Source organism: Anthonomus grandis, chromosome 8 (assembly GCF_022605725.1).
Source record: "Anthonomus grandis grandis chromosome 8, icAntGran1.3, whole genome shotgun sequence".
NCBI lineage: Eukaryota > Metazoa > Arthropoda > Insecta > Coleoptera > Curculionidae > Anthonomus > Anthonomus grandis.
The window spans coordinates 26,403,250-26,428,648 of record NC_065553.1 but is presented as its reverse complement, the minus strand read 5'-3'; the positions used below and the strand labels follow the sequence as shown (position 1 = coordinate 26,428,648).

The 25,399-nt window shown below is 32.8% G+C and overlaps 1 protein-coding gene across 1 annotated transcript in view; it reads right to left on the bottom strand.

The window, feature by feature from the left end:
• LOC126739393 (laminin subunit alpha) overlaps positions 1–25,399 on the bottom strand; it is a 328,515-nt gene that overhangs the window by 117,962 nt on the left and 185,154 nt on the right. The window contains exons 33-35 of the mRNA XM_050445058.1: positions 21,499–21,623; positions 21,235–21,440; positions 20,889–21,177 (exon numbers count right to left, since the gene is read on the bottom strand). Coding sequence (XP_050301015.1) covers positions 20,889–21,177; positions 21,235–21,440; positions 21,499–21,623 — 620 coding nt within the window. The remainder of the gene's footprint in view (positions 1–20,888; positions 21,178–21,234; positions 21,441–21,498; positions 21,624–25,399) is intronic.

Below are 25,399 nucleotides of genomic sequence, written 5' to 3'. Positions count from 1 at the left end.
TATTTAAAATGTTACGGCTCTCGCGATATACTCGTAAAAGTTCATTGTTAAACGTTAAAAAATGCACTGTTATCAGTCCTATTTTTCTTCCTTTAAAATTCAAATATAATAAAGTAAAATGTATGCATAACATAGCTAAAATTGGCAACTCGGTTGAACCCAACTATTGTATTCTTAACATTCTTTTGCCGGCTACAAACTCAATAGATGAATAGTTATTTATTAATTTTAGGGAAGAAAAATATCTATCGCCGTAGATTTTGAAACGTAAATTTTTTGGGAGATTTTATAAAAGGGTCATCACTACAAATAATCCCAATCTTAAGTCCATATAGCGCTTATTTTCCTTAATATGGATGAAATTCGATTAGGTATTCAGATTTTTCACACAAAAACCATCTTTTATACCCGTACCTAATAGGTTTCAGTGCTTCGAAATATGGTACAAAACTTTCATGCACTTACAATCAAGTGGTTGCAACTTCGCACATTTATTATCGTGCTCTAAATCATTATTATCAGCACAGTGATCAAATTTTTTCATTATCTTCGCATAACATTTACTACTAATATATTGTATGTATTAATATCAACCTTTCAAAGCATACCGTAAAACAGGGTTACATGGTTTTAGAGAATTTTCTGGTGTAATTTTTAAAATACTTAATAATCAGGCATTTGTTTTATCTGATAGGAATAATTGATCCTTTGACTACAAATTTACCAAATATTAATGTTTTAAAACATGTAATTATACCAAAAAAAAATATTTAAAATTGGGGTCAAAGTATGTGGCGAGGTGGAGGGGCTTCTTTGATATATCGTTATCTTTCGTTTTAAATGAAAGTAGTTCCCGCGCGGGGTTATTTTGAGATCGCAGTATGATTTTTTTTTTTGTAATTTGAATAGTTTTAGGGCTAAAAAAAATTAATTATATATATTTTCAAACATATTTATGTTTATTTTGATAAACTTCAAACAAAACCCTCTTTAATTGTGAGTTAAAAATCAAAAACAGATTTAAGACTTACAGGAAAACAAAAAGTAAATATAAAATCTTTGTTAATCTTCATCTTTACAACATGGGCATTCGTAGCTTCTAAGTTTAGACCCTTTGTTACACAATCCACACACCTCACCTTGACAAGTCATTCATTGAATACATTGCTGCTTTGCATGGTAAAAACGAAAATCGAATTTACAAATTGTGCACAAATTTTCGTCTCTTATTGTGGAGGCAAGTTTATATGGTGGACGTTTAGGAGTTTTAGGAATTTCAGACTAAATTAATCTACAATCTAATAAAATCTGCGTTCCCGGTTTTGAGGTAAGCTTTTTGTCTCTTTTTTGGCGATCTTCCTTATATCCTCTGGATTCTTTTAAAAGCTCCAACAAACTTGCATCTAAAACTCTGTCAGAATCATTCAGTTCTGATGGCAGTTTGTTTATAACTACTTCGGGGTTAAATAGAGAAATTCCAGTCGCTCTAGACGCACTTGGTTGTTTTTTGTGGTTGGAGTAATAGCATCCCACAACCAGGTCAAAAGTATGGAAATTGCTCTTTAGGGATAGCTCCTTTGCGCCTTGATTCCTGTCTCGATACGTCCAACACTTTTCGCCACTTCTTCTTTACTGGGCCAAAAACGCCAACATCCAGAGGCTGTAAAAGATATGTAGAGTTAGGTGGAAACGCTTCAAAATAAATGTGGCTCTCTTTGGCAACCCTGATGACTTCCGATGAAAAGTGAGATGCAAGATTGTCTTCTAGTATCACAACAGTCTGGTTCTCGATTCTATTTATATTTATACTGGGCAAGAGAACTTTAAAAAACCACAGTTCAAAAATATTAACCTCACATTTCGCTTTAAAACAGGTGGTGTCAAAGTAACCCTGAAAGTCAAAGTAGTCCCGGTACACCACTTCGGAACTTGTAAATGTCCAGATGAATATAAAATAGCAATAAAACGTGTCCGTAACAGTATTAAAATTATTATTGCCTTTTTGTCCGGCATACTATCCAATATTTTTAGGAAATAATTACACATGTCTCATGTCTATATCAGAAAAACATCTGGCAACATGTTGAAATTTGTACCGGGTCTTTAGGAGAAACCGGGGAAAACCCTTAGTGGGAAGGAGTGATCCAATTCAATAAATGAAGTTGTTGAATATTAGTTTTTATATTAGTATGAGTTACCACTCGAGACAAATCTATATTTTCGCCTATCATCGCTTGCATTACCTGATATAGTAATGCAAAATAGTACCTGAGGTTCCTGCGAATCAATTGCGAAGTCTTCCTCATTATTTTCAACCTGATCATTATATCCAATGCAAACTACTCCATATATTTGTTTTTATTTTATCACAAGCTTCTGCATGCCTATGAGGTCCACTAAGGTGATTTACGTTAGATGAAGGAATTGCATCATCCATCATTTGGAAGTGTGATAAAATCATCTGCAGGTTAAAAACTACTCATTTTCGACTAAAGGAGGTCGCCCACTGAATCGGATCGGCTCGGTCGGTTCGGCACGTTCGGTTCGTTCAGTCGGTAACTAGCGCTCATACATTCGGCAGAACGAAGACACGACGACGTTTAAAAGTGGTTCGACTATTCGAGCATATAGAAGTATTGTAATTAAGCACCAGTTTAAGCGTTTAAAAAAAAAATGAGCAGTTCCTCAGAGTCGAAGAGGATGTTATAATTGCAGTAGCCTGTGCTGAAGTAGAAGCGGTAGAAAAGCGTAGGAGGTTTTGGGTGCATGATATTTTTTTGAAAAGAAGAGATTTCGGAGAATATCATCATCTATTTTATGATTTGCTGGAGGACGAAGCAATGTTTTTCAAATATTTTAGAATTCTGCGTCCAAATTCTATGAACTTTTGGAAATTCTGAAACTTGGGAAACAAGAGACAAATTTTCGGAAATCGATTCGGCCGGAAGAACGACTGGCACTGACACTCAAGTAAGTTTACATTTTTTTCGACTTTCAAAAGAAAATCAGAGTGACAAATATGTATTAAGTGTGGACTAGTTTTTTTATGTTTGTCTCCCTGCTCAAATTAAAAAGAATTTTACAATATGTACCAACAAGTTTTAAAATGTAGTACAAGGCATGCGCCAATTTTGATGAATATAAAACTAGAGGTTGCAGTCTCTTAATATGGCATCCAACGTGATAACTTCCTATGTTATTTAATTTGAGCCTTGTGTTTTCTTAAAATTCTCATTTTACATTTATTACAATGGTCATATCTCTAATAAATAATCGTAAAAAAAAATGAAAAGTGTGTTATAAGGGTGCCCGGATTTCATTGTAATGGCAGGGTAATTCCGTTATTTTTTAAGTTACCGGAATGCGGTTTTTACGAAGTGTTGCTTTTTAGTAATATTTTTCTTTTTAAAATGGTAAATGGCATATTGACGTGGCGCTGGTCAACGCCACCTTTATTAAGACATACCTGTGCACAATGGGCAACTTTTTAGTTGGATCACCATGGTAATTAATAAAAATATGAAAAAAATAATGCAATATGTTCCGATATTACTATTAAATATACCCTCTTCAATCCCAAGGAATTGCGTTACTTTTTTTTGTAAAACTTTTAATAAAATAGGTTTATTAGGATTTAAAAAAAGCAAAAAAAAATATTACAAAAAAAAATTTTGACAATTGACATGTGCAGTATTTTGGACAATTGGACTTAAGTCTCTAATTATGAAACTCAAAAAAACATTGCCTCTCTGGAGAAATGCATAAATAAAGCTTACATTTCACACAAAAAAATCTTGTTTTCTTTGTACAGCCTTGATTACGGCAGCGCATATAGGAATTTTTGTTATTAACAATGCATATTGGTAGACGTTCATTACCAGTGGTACTGACATCTCTTGGTGGCATCTCCAACTTCTTGCATTTTTAGCAGGTTGACTTGTTTCTTCATCTAATGAAGAAGTTGGATCTTGAAAATCTTTTGGTTGTGCCCCAAGGGCAAGAGATTTCCCGATATACAGTTTAAATTCAAGTAAATCCATGATAGAGTTTTTTCTATATCCACGAGCGAAGCAGTCTTGGCGGTATTCAACCCACGAATTTGTAATTGCCAAGTCCACAAAATGCCAGAAAACTCTTACCGGCCATTTTTTTGTTCGCATACAAATGCGATAGTAAGATATTAGTCTATCACACATTATCCACTCCTCCCATAGAATGGTTGTAACTAGTGACAGAGTTTGGACATGAAACAAGAAGGTACTTATTATTTTTCTTGTCCCATCGGCGCACTTCTGTTACTAGCGCAGAACCTGAAGATGTTGATGCCATTGTTACATTTCAGAATGGTCATTTTCTTGATAAAGTAATACACTTTTTACGAATCGCATCGATGATAGGTTGAACTTTCCATAGCCGATTTGACTGCTTTACCTCATTTGAAACACTAAGATTATTAACAACATGTAGAAAATTTCTTAATTTAAAAATACGGTCTCTAGGTAGCTGAGTAATGCAAGATATTTCAATTCCCTTCATAAAATACAACCGCAGTCCAAAATGCCCATTAAAATATGTATTCCAGTCAATATTCGATATTCTTTGGCTGTTGACTTTAGTGTTTTTTTTTCATTTGCTTGCATGGCACGAATATTACTTTGTTCTGATAAATTTTCCCAAAAATAATCTGGAAAGTATTTATAAAAATAGTTTACCCCTGAACTATTTTTTAAATAATCCAATACTCATGATCATCTTGTAACTGCCATTCCGGATCAAGGTAGACATCTTCTCGACTTTCAAAAACATTTCTTTTCCATTTTACTTCTGCGGTTTTATTTTCTGTTTGCTCCTGGTGAACCTGCTCTCTTATTCTGGATAAGGGAACATTATCGTCATCAGACTCCTCTTCAATGGTATCAGAAACCGAATCTGCGTCTGCCGGCGCCGGCTCGTCGTCTTCATTATCATTTGCCTCAATTGATTCACTGTTTTCGGCGGTGATTTTCTCATCATCATCGCTCAAGTAGAAGTCACTGTCATTTAGAATCTCTTCAAGATCTTTATCCGTCAGTGGTTGCATACCACCTTAAAAAAAGGACGAAATAATAACAACAATAAAATTTTAAATTTTTGGGTAAAAAGTAAAAACTTGAACCAAATACAGTCCCGACGTCCAAAATACTGCACAAAATCAAAAGCCGAACACTCTGTAGAGCGACGTTACATTTTCTGTACGTATATTTGTTGATTTACTAAATAGCAGTCAATTTATTTGATTTTATTCAGTATTTTATCAAAACAATCCAAAATAATGCAAATATTACCTAGTTTCTCATACGACGCCATGATACAATACAACACCTGTTCCGTCAAAACAAAACTGAAAAAAATCCAACGTTGCCAAATATTTTTAACCAAATATTTTTTGGCGTATGTATGCACGTCCAGTCCGCAGCACGGCGGGCTCCAAATCACGTTAAGTCGTCGTGAGCCCGTACTAATTATATTTTGAAAAATGTACAGCGGGCTGGACGTGTGGACTGAAGAGGATACAACAAAGACTTTTATTGAAGGTCGTAAAAAAAAATTCATTGTCTATTGGAAATGAATATATTTTAAGTAGATTTTTTTCTTTTAAGAAAACACAAATTTAATTTAAGTCTTGGATTATGTTAATATTTTCATACTTCTTAAATAATGTCTACTTTTTAATTTACAAGACCTCGTAAACATTCTGAGTTGAGAGTGCTTCTTCTGAACAGCCCTGATGAGACGATGAATATTGCACCTGATGGAGCAAAGTTGGCTCAACAGTCTCGAAGGATTGTCTATTGATTGCTGATTGTTGCTGTATACTTGTACTTTGATTTTGGTTTATATTGGGATCTTGGTGCATGAGATTCTTGAATTCGTACTCGCTAAGCAGGCTTGAAATTTTTGATTTAACTTCGACTTGTAGTAATGGTGTAAAGGTTCTAACTATCTCTTCTGCAGAGTCGAAAATTTTTTTTAGAGGGTCCACCTTTTTTTGTATTTTTAATTGCTTTTTTTCTTGAAAATAATTGTTTAGTACTTCTGACATTTCTAGAGATGGTTTTTTAGTAAAAGATGACTGAGGTGGCTTGCCTGTTTGAGTTGATAGGGGACTGTTAGATGACTTATATGGCGGGTCAGAAAATGTGGATGTTTGACAGGATGTTTCAGATAATTCGTTTTGTATTACCATATTTTCAGTTCCTATAGTCGAGGATATGCTTGATGGAGAAAGAAATGATTAAATTGGGATACCTCCTCCCAAGCGTTTTCTTATAATTATCATGATAATATGTGTTTTGTTTATCTATATATATAAAAGAGTTTGTCCTGATTGACTGACTCATCATCGCAGAGCCCAAACTACAATAGCTAGAAACGTGAAATTTTGCCAACGGGTTTCTTTTATAATGTAGGCACCGGATAAGAACAGATTTTTCGAAATTCCACCGATAAGGGGTGTTAGCGATATGATAAATATCGCATAGCGGCATAAAACTGATTAAAAAATACGATTGAAAAAGTGCCTCTGTATTATTTATATTTTGGTAGACATAACAACAAGGCGGGTCCATGCGAGACTGATACCCGAGAGGTGACTCGACTCAGTCTTACCGCTCGCTTGGTTTTATAATAATAATATTATATTAATCGCGCCCCTTGACCTCAAGAAAAACGACGTGGCAATTGTGGGTTGCATGTACTATCAATAAGGCGAGGCTTCGGGTTTTATTTTTGTGTATTGTGGGTTGCATGTATAATCATTGAGCCGTGGCTTCGGATTTTATTTTTGTGTATTGTGGGTTGCATTTACTATTATTGGAGGCCTACTTCGACTTTTCTTTTATTTTCACGCGAGCAACGCCGCGGGCATTCAGCTAGTCATACAATAATCTAAAACTGCGAACAGCTTCGATTAAAATTTCGTTTGACATATTAAGCAAATCAACGGTTTTTAAAATTCTTTGAAACAGTTCCTCACTCTATGCGAAAAAATGCTAAAATAGTCGCAGGCTTTCGGTGCAATCGGCAAAAGTTGCCCTCCCCACAATATGAGATCGTCACCGGAGAAAACCGAACCGACCGAACGTACCGAACCTATTCAGTGCGCGCGGCCCTATTTAAATACATGTGAAGCAAATCCGGCCGATTGTACCGACCGTGCCGAGACGGGTATTTAGTGGGCGCCGTGCTTAAATCAATTAGGTTTTGTGTCGTGTTAAAATAGAAATAAAAATTAATGCACCCGTTTATTCTCAGTGTTCAAACATAGGAATACACTAAAATGATCAAATAATTTGGTCAGTTTTAATAATCTTCCTATAAGGTATATAAAATGTCTTGAATTACGTCACGTACAATAAATTATTTGCATTAAAACAATTTTATTATCAAAACTGTAATAATTACATTTAGGGGAACTATGGACAAAATGACATACAGTTTTCATATTGCTCCATAAAACTCTAATTTAAACAGTGAAGAAGGTCAAAATATGTAACAAATATCTTTGACCCATCAACTTTTCATGTAACAAAATATTTTGCAAATAATTGTAAAGGTATAAAAAGGTAAAAGCTAAACACTAAAATGTAACAGAAAACCATTTTGTCCATACTAAATGGACAAAATGACATATGTTCTATGGATAAAATGACATACACCAAAACTACTTTGAATCAGAAACACATAGTTCGCAAATAAACATTTTTGTCTTTTGAGGCACGTCGGCGCAAATAGCATGAGCCCACTGTGAACATACCTTACATCGTAACCAGTTCTCACCAGGTTTCGAACGCGAATACAGGTCGTTGCAATATATATAAGGGCAATCGTCTTCGTCAATCTGCGTATCACTTGTGAATTGATCTTCATCATCTTTGTCATTCTCATTGTAATCAAATACAGTTCTTGTAACCCTTCTCTTTTTTGTTTCAGAGACGACTTTAGTGTCATTTTTGGCTTTTACCTCCCCCATATTTGGCGTAGAAGTGAGAACTAAATGAGTTTGTTGCTTCTTTGGTCTTCTCTTTCCTTGACCTCTGACTTGATTTCCTTGCGGTATAGGTGATAAAACTTCGAGCGGAACGAGCAAAACATCTTTAGAGGGTCTAGGCTTCGCTTTATCACGGATTATTTCATCTGGTAGGGTAGAAGCAGTTTCATTATTATCAGATCTTGAGCTTGCTGATATCTCTATGGACATAGGTTCAGGAGTCATTATTGGAACATTTCTTGTCTCGGCAGGCTGAAACATGTATTCTGGAAAGATATCGGAAGCAATAGGCCAAAGACCAGTGTTTAAAAATTAATTAAATCCTTGGCAAGCATTTTGCACGGTAACGGATTTGCCATATGCCTGATTAAATAAATTCCCTATCTGCAGATGAGTCACTACGCGGCCTGGATGAAGCTTTAACTACTTTGATATTTCCTGATTGAAGTAGGTTTTTAAAGGTCCATAAAAGCGTACATCCAAAGGTTGCATCCGATGGGTGCAATGTGGTGGCAGACATAATGTGACTATACCATTGTCTTTATAGCATATGTCAGTGATCATAATCCTTTGTGACTAGCATGACCATCGAGGATGAGGAGAACCTTTTCACTAAGATTAGCCTTTGCATAGGTTTGAAAGTGTTTGAGCCATTTGAAAAATAAATCTGTGGTCATCCAGCCCGATTCCTGTGCAATTCCAAGAGTGCCAGTTGGAGCTCCATCCAAAAGCTCATTTTTAAAATTTTTGCTCGGGAATATTAAACATGGTGGAATATAAGAGCCTGTTGCATTCATGCAACAAACAACACTAACATGAGATCCACGCTCAGCACTTGTTAAGCATTCGACCAGCTGTTGCCAAAATTTTCTGTGGTCTCTGAACCGTGGACAGACCCGATTCATCCATATTATAAATTCTATCCGGTGAAAAGTTGTGTGTATCCAACAGTTCTTGATATGCCCTAAAGAATTTCTCAACTTGCGGTTTATTAAACGCCTGAGCCCTAGCCGCTGAAGTCGCTTCTGGTTTGCGTACTGAAATATCTTTATTCCTATTTAAAAATCCGGTTAGCCATTCTTGTCCAGCTCTTTGTTCTTCTACATTGAAAATATGGGCAAATTTATTTTTTTCGGCCAACTAGAAAGCTAAGTTTTGAACGTCTTTACGAGCTAAACCAAAAAGTCGTGTTTCTAGAAATTTTAAATGATTCATTTTTAATTTTAAATTATTCAAATTCTTTCAATTTCATGGGGAAAAGTAGGTTTGAATCTGCCTAATCCTTTATCAGTGGCATTTACTGATTTGTTCTTTCCTAATGCATGTCGTCTAAGGGTCGCCTGAGGAACACCAAACGTCTTGGAGGCTAAAAGCCAACCCATTTTATTTTGCTGAACAGCCTCGATTGCATTTTTCATAGACAGGTCACTCCAAGATTGCCGATTGGTTTTTCTTTTATAGTCGCGCGGCATACTAGCACTGTTACCTGTAAGCGAATAAATATAATGATAATTTTTAGCGTGTTAAATTATAACGGACAAAAATGACATATATGTCACTACGTCATTTTGTCAGGACACTATGTCATTTTGCCCCGATTACCATTATGTCATTTTGTCCATATTGAAAACTTAACAATTTAATATTGAAATTGTACAATAAATGTTATGTATTTATCAAAGTAATGGATCCATGTCTTACAATACACAATAGAGCATTGATTTACAACAAAATCAATTGATTAAATAATGAAAACTTACCAAAAAATCGAAAAACAAATTCACACGTGGAAAATCATCATATACGTTCACTTCACTGTACGACTGCCTCCGCCTAACTGAATTTTAAATATCGCCCGCTTCGCCAATCGTTTGGAGCACGTGACATACTAGTCGGTAGGTTGGTAAATGGCGCGAATTATGAAATAATGGTCATATGTCATTTTGTCCATATATGTTATTTTGTCCGTAGTTCCCCTACTTTTTTAACGTCATATTGTGGGATTTTAGAAAAAATCACTGATTCAATTTAAAATCACTAATAAATTTTCTCTCAACCTAGCCAGATATTAAGTTAACTTTGTAGTCAAATGACTGTTACTCGTCTTTAAAAGTCACCCTGCATAACGCTTTTTTTGATAGCCGAAGGATAGGTGTCTAATTATATAGATGTACTGATTCATTTAATGTCCTGTGCTAATAGATAAGAATGTGCATTTTTATTCTTCTTTTAGCGCTTTGTATTTTTGATATGGCATATTGAATTATCTTTGTTGGGCCAAAAAAAATTTGAAAAACAACATTTGGTAATTTTTCCAAAAAACACACTATGAACATTTGTTACTTGCCTTGACGTTTTGTAAATACTATCGATGTTAATATCAGTTGTTACATAAACTGTTTAAGAACTGCACATTTTCCAGATTTTCTTTTTTTTTTGTAAAAAATATGTAAAGTTCCTAAACAGCAATAGTTGTCTAGTTGTAAGATTCTTATATTATTTTTTTGTATTATGAGATTTTTTTAAAAGTTGTAAATAAGTTTATTTATTTTGAATATACTTCATACTAAAGATGGAAACATGAATAAAAGATGTTGTGTAAATTTGAAATAAACTCCTATTGGTGTTTTATTTAGTTATCAAGCTTAAATCCTAAGTACTTACCTCACAATTTACTCACTGCCTAAGAGGGAAATTAAAACACAGTATTAAATATAATAAATTTTACTTTCTCTGCAGTCTAGAAGTAAAAACTTGGATGTTTTTCCTATATTATTAGTATAACTAACCATCGAGCTATATATATTTCTTTCGTAATGTAATTTTTATCCTAGTCCGATTTATCATCTAATTTTTATGTATTGTTTTTATTTTTCCAAAACTTTGGACAAGTGACAAAGAAATTCATTCATAAAAGTTATTCAATTTAGATTTTTTAAGCAGTGGTCACTTAAAGCTTTGAGACTTAGTTGACTTCGTAGAATATCTTATTACTAGCTTTCAAGATGTTCTCAGGAGGGAATGAGAAATAAACTTCGGCATACAGATGAACTGATAAGTATTTAAGATTTTTACATAACAGACGTATACAGGACCAAGAATAAATCATTAAGACAAAGATTCATTAATTGAATGAGGCATGCCAATCATTCTCTTATTAGACACAGAGGGATCCCTCCAAAATCTATAAATTTAAGTATTGTCTGTAATAAATGGTGATTTTATTTATCAAAGGCCTTAAAAAAATCTAGAAGGGCCAATATTTTGGATAGTTAGAACATTTTTTGTTGGATCACCTTTTTTGTTAATTCCTTACCAATTTTTGATTTTTATTGCAAATATGCCTATAAAATAATTGGAATATTTTTAGAAAGGTCAAACACAAAAAAAGGCATTTATTTTCAAATAATTTCATACACGAATATTTCTTGTACTTCAAAAACTTTTCGAGTTAAAGGTGATTTTGTCATTTAAGGTTTCTTGACAAAATAGTGGAATTCCTGAGGATGAATTTGAGCGTAAAAAGAAAAATGTAGAATTTTTCCCTCTATATTAAATTGGAATATTTAAAAAAAAATACACATCACACAAAAAGTCCAATCATTTTCGAACAATTGCATATATAAACATGTTTTATATCTCCAAAACATTTTGAGTTAAAGGTGATTTTGTCATCCAAGGTTCAAGGCCACAAAATTAGATTTTAAAAGTTATTTATATTTTTTTTGTAGATTTTAAAATCAAAATTTAATTTTATGATTTTTATTTTTTAACCAACATTTTTGGTGATAACTTGGAAACCAGCTCACTTTTCTGAGGCAACAGTTACGTATTTATAAAGAAAAAGTGCAAGTTCGGCTTACTTAAGCTCTCATCGTTAAATGTCTTACGAATTATTGAATAGGCACTTTGGGACTTTAAATAATATTTTGAGAATAGCTAATCTATCATTAAATCCAGTTGATTTTGTTAAGATAGTATCGCCAGTTTTCCAAAAAAAAAAAAATTACAGTTTTTTTTTAATCGTCATGTAAGTGCTCCAATAACATGGCGCTAACTACCAAACGTATTAACTCAAAATCGTTTTTTCACCCTCAAAAATTCCACTACTTTGTCGTAAAAAAAATATGAAAATATTTCCCATGGTTCACAAGTTGTGACCAAAAATGTTCGTAAAAAAATGAAAATCATAAAATTACAATTTGTTTTTAAATTCTTCAAATTTGATGGCTCTTAGACCTTGGATGACAAAATCTCTTCTAACTTAAAAAGTTCTTCAGACACAAAAAACGTTTATATATAAAATTTCTCGAAAATAATTGGACTTTTTTATGTGCAATTCTTTTGAAAATATTAGAAGTATTTTATAGAAATATTTGCAATAAAAATCAAAAATTGGTAAGGAATTAGAAAAAAAGTGGTCCTACCAAAAATGTTCTAACTACTTTAGTTTTTAATTCAAAGTGATGTTTCTATCCTCAAAATATTCTTCAATAATTTCACTATTTTTTTATGAAACAATTATTAATTAATATACTTATAAAATGCATTTTAGCAAAGACGAACTTGTTGACATGACATTTGTGTTGGGGGAATCTGAAAAGAATTGCCTCTTAGCCTCTCGAATGTATGGGGCGCGCTATCCTGATAGAAGATGTCCAGAAGAAAAATCTTTTAGAAGGTTACTAGCAAGATTTGTGGAGACAAGGAGTGTTTGTTACCCCAAGCAAGATAGAATGAGGCCTGTTACTAATCAGGAGCAAGAGTTAGATGTGAAACGGTAATTAACGGTAACCGAAGATCCTCACCTAAGTCAGTCAAATATCGGAGCAGCAGTTGGATTAAGTGAAAGATCAGTGCAACGAATTTTAAAAAGAAATCATTTTCATCCATACCACATCCATGAACATCAAGCACTTTTTGATAGAGATATACAAAACCGACTTGAATTTTGTACTTGGAGCAGAAATAAATTACAAAACGACCCCACGTTTTTTAATAATGTCCTATTTATGGATGAGGCAACATTTCATAAAAACGGATCAGTAAATAGACATAACTTTCATTATTATTTATCGGAAAACCCCCATTTTATGCGGCAGATCGACTACCAGCATAGGTGGTCATTAAATGTGTGGGGTGGAATTATTGGAAGCACCATTATCGGTCCCTATTTTTTTAATGGTCATCTCAATGCAGAAATGTACCTTCGATTTTACAAAATGAACTGCCTAGATTACTTGCAAATGTTCCATTAATTACTAGAAACCGAATGTGGTTTTAACAGGACGGAGCTCCTCCACATTTTTCTCGAAATGTCACTGAAAATTTAAATGTAACCTTTGAAGAAAAATGGATTGGAAGGAATGGACCTATTAATTGGCCAGCCAGATCACCTGACCTAACAAAATTAGATTTTTTTTATGGAGTTTTGTAAAAGAAATTGTTTATAGTAGAAATCCACCTACAACGGCAGCAGATATGGAGCAGAAAATACAGGATGCGTTTGTTCAAGTAACTCCACAAATGCTACATGAAGTAGAAAGAAGTTTGCAAGAACGTATTAATTTATGTATGCTTCAATATTTTTAATATGCTTGTTTAATTATTATCGTGAATATTTTAAAAACGACTAAAGATAGCTTATATGTTTACATAATAAAAAATGTTCATGTATTAAACCTTCATTAAATGGATAAAAAATATACAGGGTATTCCATTTAAGAAAAAAGCGAGAAATGAAGCTTTGAAATTTGTAAAATATGGTTGCTAACTACGAACACCCTGTATATGACAGAAGGAAAAAATTTAAGTCAAAGTAATTCTCCATTCTTCTAGAATCCCAACTAAGTCCAATATTGACATTGAATTAACAGTTCCAGTATCAAGATAAAATTAAATGATGTAATGATTTTTAGATTTTTTTTATAAAAAAAATTATTGCAGTCAAACTGCGCATGACAAAGCAGCCATATTTAGCGCATATACTAGGTAGCCTAAGGCGGTCTTAAAAATAAAATAAAAAGAATGGCATTCCATTTTAAAAAAATGCTGCTTATATCGCCCTACTTTTTTGAAGCACCCTGTATACTTCAAAATATTTTCCAGATATGCTCTATCAGGTCCCAACATTTGTTTAAAAGGTTAGACATTTTTAACCTTATTTTTTTAGGCTTTATGGAAGACCGACGCACTGTTGCAGGACCCTGTGTATAGTTTAACTAATTTTAATTAAACCCTCTTGAAAATAACGGGCTCCAAACTTTAAAAAAATAATATAATGGAGATCTTGGTAGGCTGTCCATTGTTAGTGTTTGACATTTATTTGAAAAATGCTTCAGAAGACATTTTCATTTTGTCGTTATGTAAGATAAATAAATTAATTAGAAACAACAAAACCCTAAGATTTAATATTTTTTAAGCGATCATTTGTTTTTTTTTTGACAAAAATACATTATTTTAACAATTGTTTAACTTTAAATTAAATCCAAATAAATTTTGACAGATGGTTAGTTTTTTCCTATGGAACATCCTGTATATGACTCGAAAAATTCATCCATTATCTCAAAGATGCTGGTCATACACTTTTATAAAAGGTAAAAACACAAAATCTACACCATCACAGAAACATTTAATAAAATGACAAAGGTTACATGTTTCGCTCGACTAAAGCATCATCAGACCTATAATAATTAAGATGATGTGACCTGAAAAAGGCAAATTGAACAAAAACTTACCATAATATACACAAAACACCTAACATATAAATAAACAAAGCTTACAATAAAGTGGCACTATCTATGTACAAAGAACTCTTTTCAGTTTCAGAACATTTCAGAAATCTAACCATCATTTGAGAATCTAGAACTATTTAAGGTTATTAAAAACTAGGTGGTTATCAAATTCAAACCTTTCATTTACACAGGACAGATCTGGGCTTTTAAAAGCTTTACTAATTTCCATTGTCTCCAGCAAGTCTAGTTTTTTACTGTTATTGCACTGATGAAGTATTTTTATATTTTGGCTGTCAGGAAAATTATGTTTGGAGTCGTAAATTTATTATATTGGGCCTTGTGTTCACTAATCCTAGTAGAAATCTTCCTACCAGACTGGCCGAGGTACACTGCAGGGCACTCTTTACACCTAATCTCATAAACTCCCGGAGAAGTTAGCGGGGGTAGTTTATCTTTAGTCTTAATTAGATGTCTTTTTAATGTATTATTGGTTTTAAAAGCTGCGGTTATGCCACAGGGAAAAAAAGCGGGATAGTTGTGACGAGATTGGACCAAAATAAGTAAACGACCTAAAAGTTTTGATATAGTTTGTTTGTTGTTTAATAAAATTAAATGACAATTTATACTTATTCACATACTGAAAATACATTTTATATATACAGTCAGTCAAAATGAAACTCGTACACCTAAGGTTTCTTTTACATTCTGTACAAATAACGTGCAAAATATTTCCAACTATATATATCTGCAATCAGCATAAAATGTTAAAGTTGTTGAGCAAAAATATGCAAAGAATGCATGCTGAGCATAAAAAAGTATAAGAGATAAGAAAATGTTATGGTCAAAATGAAACCCGTACATCATATTTACTTTACAATAACATTAATATTATTTATAGTTAGCACTTGGTATTAAAAGCATCTGTTACTTTTAACACTCCTGTGTAATTTTTAATTGAGTTTAATTAATTTTTTGTTCTTCTTTTACCATATGGGGCGTCAGCATGGACAAACAAGCATTGTAGAACGCAAATTAATTATACAGATGGAAAATCATTGCGACAAATTTCCAAAATGGTTTGTAGGCCGCACTCTACCGTGCAAGGAGTTGTGGATCGTTATAAATTTTATAGTAGAGTGGCTCGAAGAAAACCTTGGATCAGTAAGGTAAATAAAATCAAGAGGTTAAGCTTTGCTGAAGAACACAGAGACAAAGATTTTTTATTTTGGAAGGACGTCATTTTTAGAGATGAGAGTAAATTTTGTATTTTCGGATTAGATGGACAACAACGGGTGTGGAGAAAGCCCAATGAATCTCTCAAAGAACAAAATCTACGAGCCACAGTAATGTCATGTCAGCTGCAGATCCTGGAAATCTACATTTTATAGAGGGGGTATAATGAATCAGAACATGTATTTGGATATACTTAAGCAGAATTTAAAGGCAAACGCCCGAAAATTCCGAATTGAAAAAAAATGTAAATTCTACCAGGACAATTATTCAAAGCATAAGGCACAGAAAGTAAAGAATTGGTTGCTCCATAACTGCCCAAAAGTACTTGAAACTCCACCGCAAAGTCCAGATATTAATGTCATTGAAAACTTGTGGTCACATTTGAAATCTGCTATAAGAAACCATGAAATTTCAAACAAAGAGCAATTAAAAGTAGTGATTCAAGAAGAATGGTCTAAAATATCACCCGAATATTGTGAAAAATTGGTGCGATCAATGCCCAATCGTTTGGCAGATGTTATAAAAAATAAAGGACTACCAACAAAATATTGATCTCTTTTTTATGTTTTTTTTCCTGTATATTTTTAATGGTGTACGGGTTTAATTTTGAATTGTAAAATCGAATGTTAATTTAATTTTCTCATTTTTCTTAAAACTTCTTTTTGTGAAAAATATATTTTTACTTTTATTTTGTCTTTCAAAGGCCATCATATAAAATGTATATATTATTTTTTTATGTAAGTAAAAAATATATTTTTGTAAACAAATAAATAAAATGTAGGGGGTATACGAGTTTCATTTTGACTGACGGTAGGTTTAAGAGGGAAAAAGTTACTGACTGCTAATTGTTTAATGATAAGGAATTCTTTTTTAAAATCTTCACGAGAAAGTGGGATGTTAAAAAGTCTGTAAAACAAGGAATGGAAAGCAGCAAATTTATGTGAAGACGGTGATGTTGAATTATATTGTATAATATTATCTGTTGTTGCTTGTTTACGGAATATTTCAAAGGATATCTTATTTCTTTCCCTCTTAAGTAATAAATCTAAGAATGGTAAGGTGTTGTTCTGTTCCCGTTCGATTGTAAACTCAATTTTAGAGTGAAGAGAGTTGACATAATTATGAAAATTTGTTTGAAGCTCTAGCTCAGTTCCATTCCAAATCATACAGATATCATCTACATACCGTTTATAAAAGATGATGTTATTTTTAAAATTACTGCTCATTATTTTTGTTTCTAAGTTACTAAGAAATACTTCACTAAGAAATGGCGATAAACAAGAGCCCATTACTAGACCCTCTTTTTGTTTAAAAAAAACGGTTGTTAAATTGGAAAAAATGTTGATCTAACACAGTAGAAAGAAGCAAAAGTAGATTTTCCACCAAGAGTGAATCAAATTTCCCACTGAGAAGCTCTTTGACTAAGACCAGACAATCAGCGGGTGGAATGCTTGGAAATAAGTTTTTCACGTCTAGCGATATAAGCTGGGCTGTATCTGGAACGTGAACATATTGAACACTCTTGGCAAAATTCACTGAATTCGTTACAGAATATAGCGCTTTGAAGTTGGAGACAATTCTAGTAGTGTTTCTTTTTCCGAAGTCGAATTAAAATTTCTCAACAACAATTTAAAATTTAATCTTCCTACTAGAACCGATCGATGTGTTAGGAAAACATTGACTATAGAGGCTGAAAATGCTCTGCAGTTAACGGATATATCAAACAAGAACGTTTTAAGAGCAAGAATAATTTCCTTTTTAAATCAAAATTATTTCCTTAACAATAAACAAACAATAAATCAAAACAATAACAAAATATTAAGATCAATAAAAAAGAAAATGAGGAACAACGATATAGTTTTCACAAAAACCGATAAGGGATCATGCTTACTTGCCTTAAAAAGGGATGATTACATTAATAAAGTAATGGATTTTCTAAACACAGATGACTTTGAAAAGGTCGACAGAGATCCCACAGGTCCATTCTTTAATAAATTAAAAAAAAGTCTTGTCTCCCCTTGTTACCAGTTATCATCTTGGCTTAATAACGTTCTTAGAAATGTCTCAAACTACAAAGCGCCATATTCTGCAACAAATTCAGTGAATTTTGCCAAAAGCATTCAGAATGTTTACGTTCCAGATACCCCCCAGCTTATATCGCTAGACATAAAAAACTAATTTCCAAGCATTCCACCCGCTGATTGTCTGGTCTTAGTCAGATAGCTTCTCAGTGGGAAACTTGATTCACTCTTGGTGGAAAATCTACTTTTGCTTCTTTCTACTGTGTTAGGTCAACATTTTTTAAAATTTAACAACCGTTTTTTTTTAAACAAAAAGAGGGTCTAGCAATGGGCTCTTGTTTATTGGTAGTGTAAATTTACACAATATGCACTATTGGGCTTCCACAAATCCCCACTGAATGAGAGAAGTGCAGTATCAGGGTCGGTGGTCTGTTAATGTCTGGTGTGGGATAATAGGAGGAAGAATTATTGGTCCATACATTTTTTTGAAGAGGTCCTCAATGGACACACCTATTTAGATTTTTTACAAGATCACTTGCCTGTACTGCTTGAAGACATCCCAATTCAAACCCGTGCAAGGATGTTTTTACAGCACGATGGATGTCCCGAGCATTTTGCGATAAATGTGAGGAATTTTTTTAATTTAAAGTTTCCTCATAGGTGGATTGGTCGAGGAAGTATATTTCCTTGGTCCCCGCGATTTCCTGATCTTTTACTTGCCTAGATTTTTATTTGTGGGGCAGACTAAAGGATATCGTTTACCAAACTAGACCTACTACACGAGATGATATGATAGCCAGGATCAGAAATGCGGTAACAAGCATATCAGTTGCCGAAGTGGAGGCTACAGTTCACGTTACTTATCGAAAAGTACGCGACTGTATTAGTAACGATGGTGGACACTTCGAACATCTTGAAAGAAATTGATTTAGTTATATGTTTTATTTTTATTTATTTTATATTTAGTATTAATTTGCGCTATTTGTTATAATTGTTAAGTTAGAAGGATTTTGAAGAATGAATAAGAGGTAAACGGATACTGCCATTTTCTGCTAACCGAGTAGCTAATCTTGGAAATGTCCTTTTCGTATAATGTCTCTGTTCTGGATACCGCATAGCACATTATATTATTCTAGAGGCATCCGTTGAGTTCTGATTGCATTTGAAATAAACTGTTATCAAGTCGGGGAAGTTTAATTTTTGTAACGTTTTTTTTTCAGATTGATCGGCGTTGCCATTCGCCTAAAACGTCTAATAGGCCATCTACCGTGAATCACTCTGTATATTAATGCGACTCAATATATGTAAAAACGCTGAAACAAACTCATTCCGACTTATCTAATCTGTCAATTCCTGCTAATTCTGAATCATTTGTTAAATTAATTATAGGTACTTATATTTAAAATTTGAAAAATACGTTATTTTAAAATTACTCGAAAACAAATGGAGATATCGAAACGCGGTTTTCACTGGTTTGTTAGTATGTTTTAAGTCTTCGAAACCGCAGTGAAAAAATCATATCATTACATTTAACTTTTTAGAGAAAATCTCTAAAAACCCAGTCTCTGTTAAACAACGCCCTCTGACGACTTCACTGAAAACAAAGTGACATTGACAGGTGCATATTTTGAAAGCCCTTTGAATTTCCTTTTAAACGAGTACCCACTTGAATTACTTTTAATAAAGAATCGGAGTACAGGGCGATTAAAAAGTTGCATTATTTATGATCTTCCCCCACCCTTCTCATTGGAGATATGAAGAAAATTCTTTAGCCAAATTATGAAGATTATTCTGATATTTTCAAAATGGTACCTAATACTGGCTATTTTAGACGAAATTTGATTTTTTTTAAATTACTGTGCAGTTACGCCCTTTTGTGGTAGTCTTAGAAACTTGTAAATATCTTCTAGCCATTTTTTTTGGACACTTTTCTTAAGAAAATTTTTTTTCAGCGCTGTGCTATGAATAGTTTCCGAGATACAGCCGGCGTCCTTTCTTATCTGGACACCCGGTACGTCAGCCAGTCTGGTTGGAAGATTTCTACTAGGATTCGTGAACACAAGGCTCAATATAATAAATTTAAAAATACCGATATCACATTCACCAGATCGGCTTTTGCTAATCACCTCCTCGACTCCAAACATAATTTTCCTGACAGCCAAAATATATAAATACTTCATCAGTGCAATAAAAGTAAAAAACTAGACTTGCTGGAGACAATGGAAATTAGTAAAGATTTTAAAAGCCTAGATCTGTCCTGTGTAAGTGAAAGGTTTGAATTTGATGGCCACCTAGTTTTTAATAACCTTAAATAAGTTTAGATTCTCAAATGATGGTTAGATTTTTGAAATGTATGAGGTGATTTGACTGTTTAGTTGAGTTTTTTGTACATAGATAGTGCCACTTTATTGTAAGCTTTATTTATTTATATGTTAGGTGTTTTGTGTATGTTATGGTAAGTTTTTGTTGAATTTTCCTTTTTTCAGGTCACATCATCTTAATTATTATAGGTCTGATGATGCTTTAGTCGAGCGAAACATGTAACCTTTGTCATTTTATTAAATGTTTCTGTGTGTTTTTGCCTTTTATAAAAGTGTATGACCAGCATATTTGGGATAATGGATGAATTTTTCGAGTCATATACATGTGTTCCATAGGAAAAAACTAACCATCTGTCAAAATTTGATATTTCTAAAAAAGAAAAAAAATGACATCGGATTCAAAACTTCACAAGTTTTTGTATAATTTTTCTTTCAAATTTTCACCCAACTCCTATAAAGGGGGGGGGGGTCAATTTTATAGGGAAAGATCCTGTACGCATATTATAAATTCACTACTTTTTTGTTAATCGTTAATCGTGATGGTACTTACCCACTCTTATTAATGATCTTCTCAGCTTCATTGGCAGTGGTCAAGGAGTACTGCGTGTGATTATACAAGTCATCCAAACGATCATTAAACTCCTTTATTTTATCCTTGATCTGTTCCACGTCCGTTTCCAATTCGTCGACGGGCAGTTTGTACTCTGTGACATTTTTCATCATTTCGTCAACTTTTTTCAGTTGATCGTCCGCCTCTTTTTCCCTTTCGGTCAGATTGTAAACTTTGATGGCTTCGAGCAGAGATTCGGCTTCTTCTAGGACTTTTTCCACCTCGTTACCTGTTTCAAATTCAAATTAAATGTTATGCTTGAAGAGCTCGCAGAAACAAATATTACCTGCTTCTTCGTGCAACTGTCCAGTAATTTTATCCAAATCTTCTATGGCCTTAATACACTCTTTCTCGGCTTGAGACAGGTTATCCAGTAGCTCTTCCGCTTTATTTTTAAGATCTATGGAATCGTTTTTCATTTCTTCACTGTTTTGTAGAGAATAATTTGACTTTCTGTTTAAATTTTTCGAGTCTTGTTCTAAACTTTCCAATCTGTAATATTTCAAAATTTTAATTATAAGGATTTTTATCGGGCAGTTTTAAAACTTACTCTTGTAGCGGTCCAGTAAGACTCACTTGACGTGGATCAACATCGTCGAATTTAGGTAAGAGTTTTTCTAATTGTTCCCTCATGTTGTCAAGCTTTCTTCTAGTGAAGTAACCGGATTGTGTGGACTAAAAATTTAGTTTTTTAAGGAACAAGTGGTTTAAATGATCTTTTTTTTATCAATAGGGATTTTAACTAACAATATACCTAAATATAAAAATAAAAGTAAGAACTATAAAATAAAAATTATTTAAAAGTGTTAGACAAATTATTAACATTCGCAGAACTAAATCGATTGTTAGATTCATAGTTAGTCGTGATATAGTTTGTGACAACTTATCTGAAGTATGTTGTTTTTTTGATAACTCTAGTGATTTAAATATAATTCATGTAAATATAAGGAGTATTTATAAAAAAAAATTGGTGTTTTTGGAGGATACAGGCAAACATATTGATGTTATTATAATGTCTGAAACGCATACTTTTTGTAATATTGATGATTTCAATATTCCAGAATATTTGGCTTTCTGGAATGAGATTAGTTTAAATAAATTTTTTGGATGTATGTCAATGGAAAGCTTTTTCAAGGATCTTGTATTGAAGAGGCGAATAGTTGAAAATGTCTAAAGATCTCAATGTGTAAAAATAATATAGCATGTGATGTAATCGCTACATACAGGTCGCCTTTTACAAAATTCTCAAACTTTATTAATAATTTAAATAAAATTTTATAAAAATATGTAAAAGATCAAAGTCGTGTTCAGATTTTTGCAGGTGACATAAATATTGATTTACTTAATACTAGCTCGGCAATGGTTATTATTTAATTCTTCTTTACAGCTATGGCTTTTCTAGCTGGATTAATAGAGCAACATGAGAACAAGGGAATAGTACAATATATAACGTTTTTGTTAAATGTAAGGATAATTTTAACTTATATTTAATATTTAACTTGATATTATTTCTGTTATATTGAATAATGATTTAAGTGACCATAAGCCAATTTTGATGAATATTATAATAAGTAGCTACATTAATGAAAAACAAACTATAAAATGTTTTAAACTTAAAATGAACCAACATGCTTTAGCAGAATGTTTATCCGCAGAGATCTGGGAGGAGGTGCTAGAGAAATTTGAAGTTGACTCATCTATTTATAAATAAATTACAAAAGTATGTAAATAAATGTACAGCGACTTACAAAATTAGTACCAAAAGGGAGACTGAAACCCTGGATCACCAACGGACTAGTTTCTTTCTTAAAAAAGGGTATTGTAAACTTCATCCAAATAATACCATAGCTCTAAATGAATATAAAACTTATAGGAACAACTTGTCTAATTTATTTAAAAAGTCTAAATACTTACACTATAAAACAAAAATCAAACAAAATTCCAAAAAAATATGGAATTTAATAAAAGAAATTAATTGCAACAAATGATCAAAACAAAAATAGTTAACCCGTTGGTGATCATAGATTGCAAAGAAACGTAAACTCAAACACTTTTAAAGTTGAAGAAGTAGTCCATTCCAATTTTACGAATTTAACACTTTTGTTTTTACTCTAGTAACTGATCTAGAAATAATTAGTCAAATAAACAATCTTAAGAATGGTGTTCGTTGTGCTGAAGATGGTGTTACTTCAGAAATTCTGAAAATAAACTACGCGATGTATTAAGACCGTTAAAACATATAATAAATTATGTGTTTAGCTCAGCAGTATAATGCCAATAGTACCCTTTGTAAACTGATAGAAAAATGTATCAAGCATAAGCTTAATATGTTTTTAAGTAAGTACAACTTAATATCCGAGAACCAATATACCTTCAAAAGCAATTCAAATACCGAGAATGCATTATGTGCATATAGTGAAAAGTTTAGATGCTAAGAAAAAACTTATAGGAATCTTTTTAGACTTGGCAAAAGCATTTGACAGTATAGCACACCATCTTCTTTTGGATAGATTGAATGACATTGGTATAAGAGAACTGGCAAATGATCTTTTTAAGTTATATTTAACTCAAAGAATCCAAACAGTAATGACAGTGACGGACAAAAGTAAACATGATAAAAAGACATGTAAATTTTTTGTTTTTGTTTACTATTGAAGTACCAGCCAATAAAGGTAATTTTCAAATTTTCTTGATGCATACTTTTTTGCAGATAAATAGTTGTTGTGTGCATTCCATTTTTTATCACCATGTTTATTGTTTTTTTGGGATGGGAAAAAGACTGGAAACATTTTTAGTTTGAATTTTTCTGCTTGTATAGTTAGTTTAGTGTTGTTTGTTGGCTAAGGTACATTATAGCTAGTAGCAGGCAAAAGTTTCTAAATTATAAATGAAAACAAATATTTTTCGGAAGATCTGAGAAAAAAAGTTTTAGAGCTAAAAAATGTGAGCTCAAACAAAAAATAATTGCAAAAAATTTGAGAATTAATGAGGGTGCAGTGTCAAAAATTTTATTGAAAAATCGGTTAGTAGGCAATGTAAAAACGCTCCTGAAAATAGGTCGCCCCAAAAAAACCAATTGTAATATTGACAGATCAATAAGAAGGTTGTCTTCTGCGAGTACAAAAAAATTTGCACGTGAGATTAACGAAGAAGTAAGGGAAATGTTCAGCGTTAATATGAATAATGGAACTGTACGGAGGCGCTTGTGTGTAGCTGGCCTTATGGCTAGAATATCTGTAAAGAAACCACTTATTTCCAAAAAAAATCGCCGGGATAAAATTTGCCCAACAGCATATTACTTGAAGACCAGACAAATTGAACACCGTGTTAGCGAAAAGCCAGTTTAACCCCTTAGGATCTAACGGAAAACGATATGTAAGAAGACCAGTAGGCATTATTCGATGTTAAATATCAAACTCCAATAGTGAAACATGGTGGTGGGAACATTATCGTGTGGGAATGCTTTTTCCGATCTCATACTGGTCCTATAGTGATAATAGATGAAAAAATTTATCGTTTTGTCTACAGCGATATCCTTAGAGAAAAATGTAATGATACCCTATGCGGAGGAAGAAATGCCCTTACCACCGTCTATAGATTGCTGATGATACTGTTGGATTAGTAAGTGGAAGTACATGGGAGTCTTTAGACCTTTAGAAAATATAAAATCGCTATATCAAAAATTAAATATTGGTATGACTGTAGTTTGCTTTCTTTGAATGTGGATAAAACTAATTTTGTAACTTTTGCCTTGACTCAAGGTACTCTTACAAATGCCTAGAGTAATACGCTTCATGAAACAAACTGTATTATAGAAACAAATAACGTTTTATTTCAAATATTTTTTATTTATGAAATCATAGAAGTACATGTTTTGTTAAAACTGGATTATTGATGGTTGATTTTCGATGAATTGTAAACAAACGCAGACCTCTCTAGTGGCATAAAAACGAACAAAGATAAGAAGTATTCGTGCTGATATTTCTCCATTTCATGCGTTTTACTTCAATGGAGTTTCTATATTCGACGTGATTTTTTGCAAAAAAACAACAAAAATTAACAAAAATGCAAACAAAAAGTCTTAATAAAGATAATTTAAATTGAAAATTAAAAAATTAAAGGTGACCCCTAACGAATCCCAAAATTCACGAAGCGCGCTTCAATGTGTTATATATAAAGTTGTTGCAAAATGAATCCGCCGCAACGAGAAAACTACAATTTGTCAGAAGCTGACTGCGTTAAAGCTGGTGTGAGTTGTTACTCTTCACGAAGAAGGATATACCCAAATTAAGCTTGTTGAAAGATTTAATGTCAACCAATCAACCATCTCTAGAGTTTTGAGTGGGTTTGCACAACATGGTAGCAACATTAGAAGACTAGGCCAGGATTGTAAAAGAGTTACAACCTTTGCTGATGACCGATTTCTACGAATTCGTACTTTGAGGCAACGG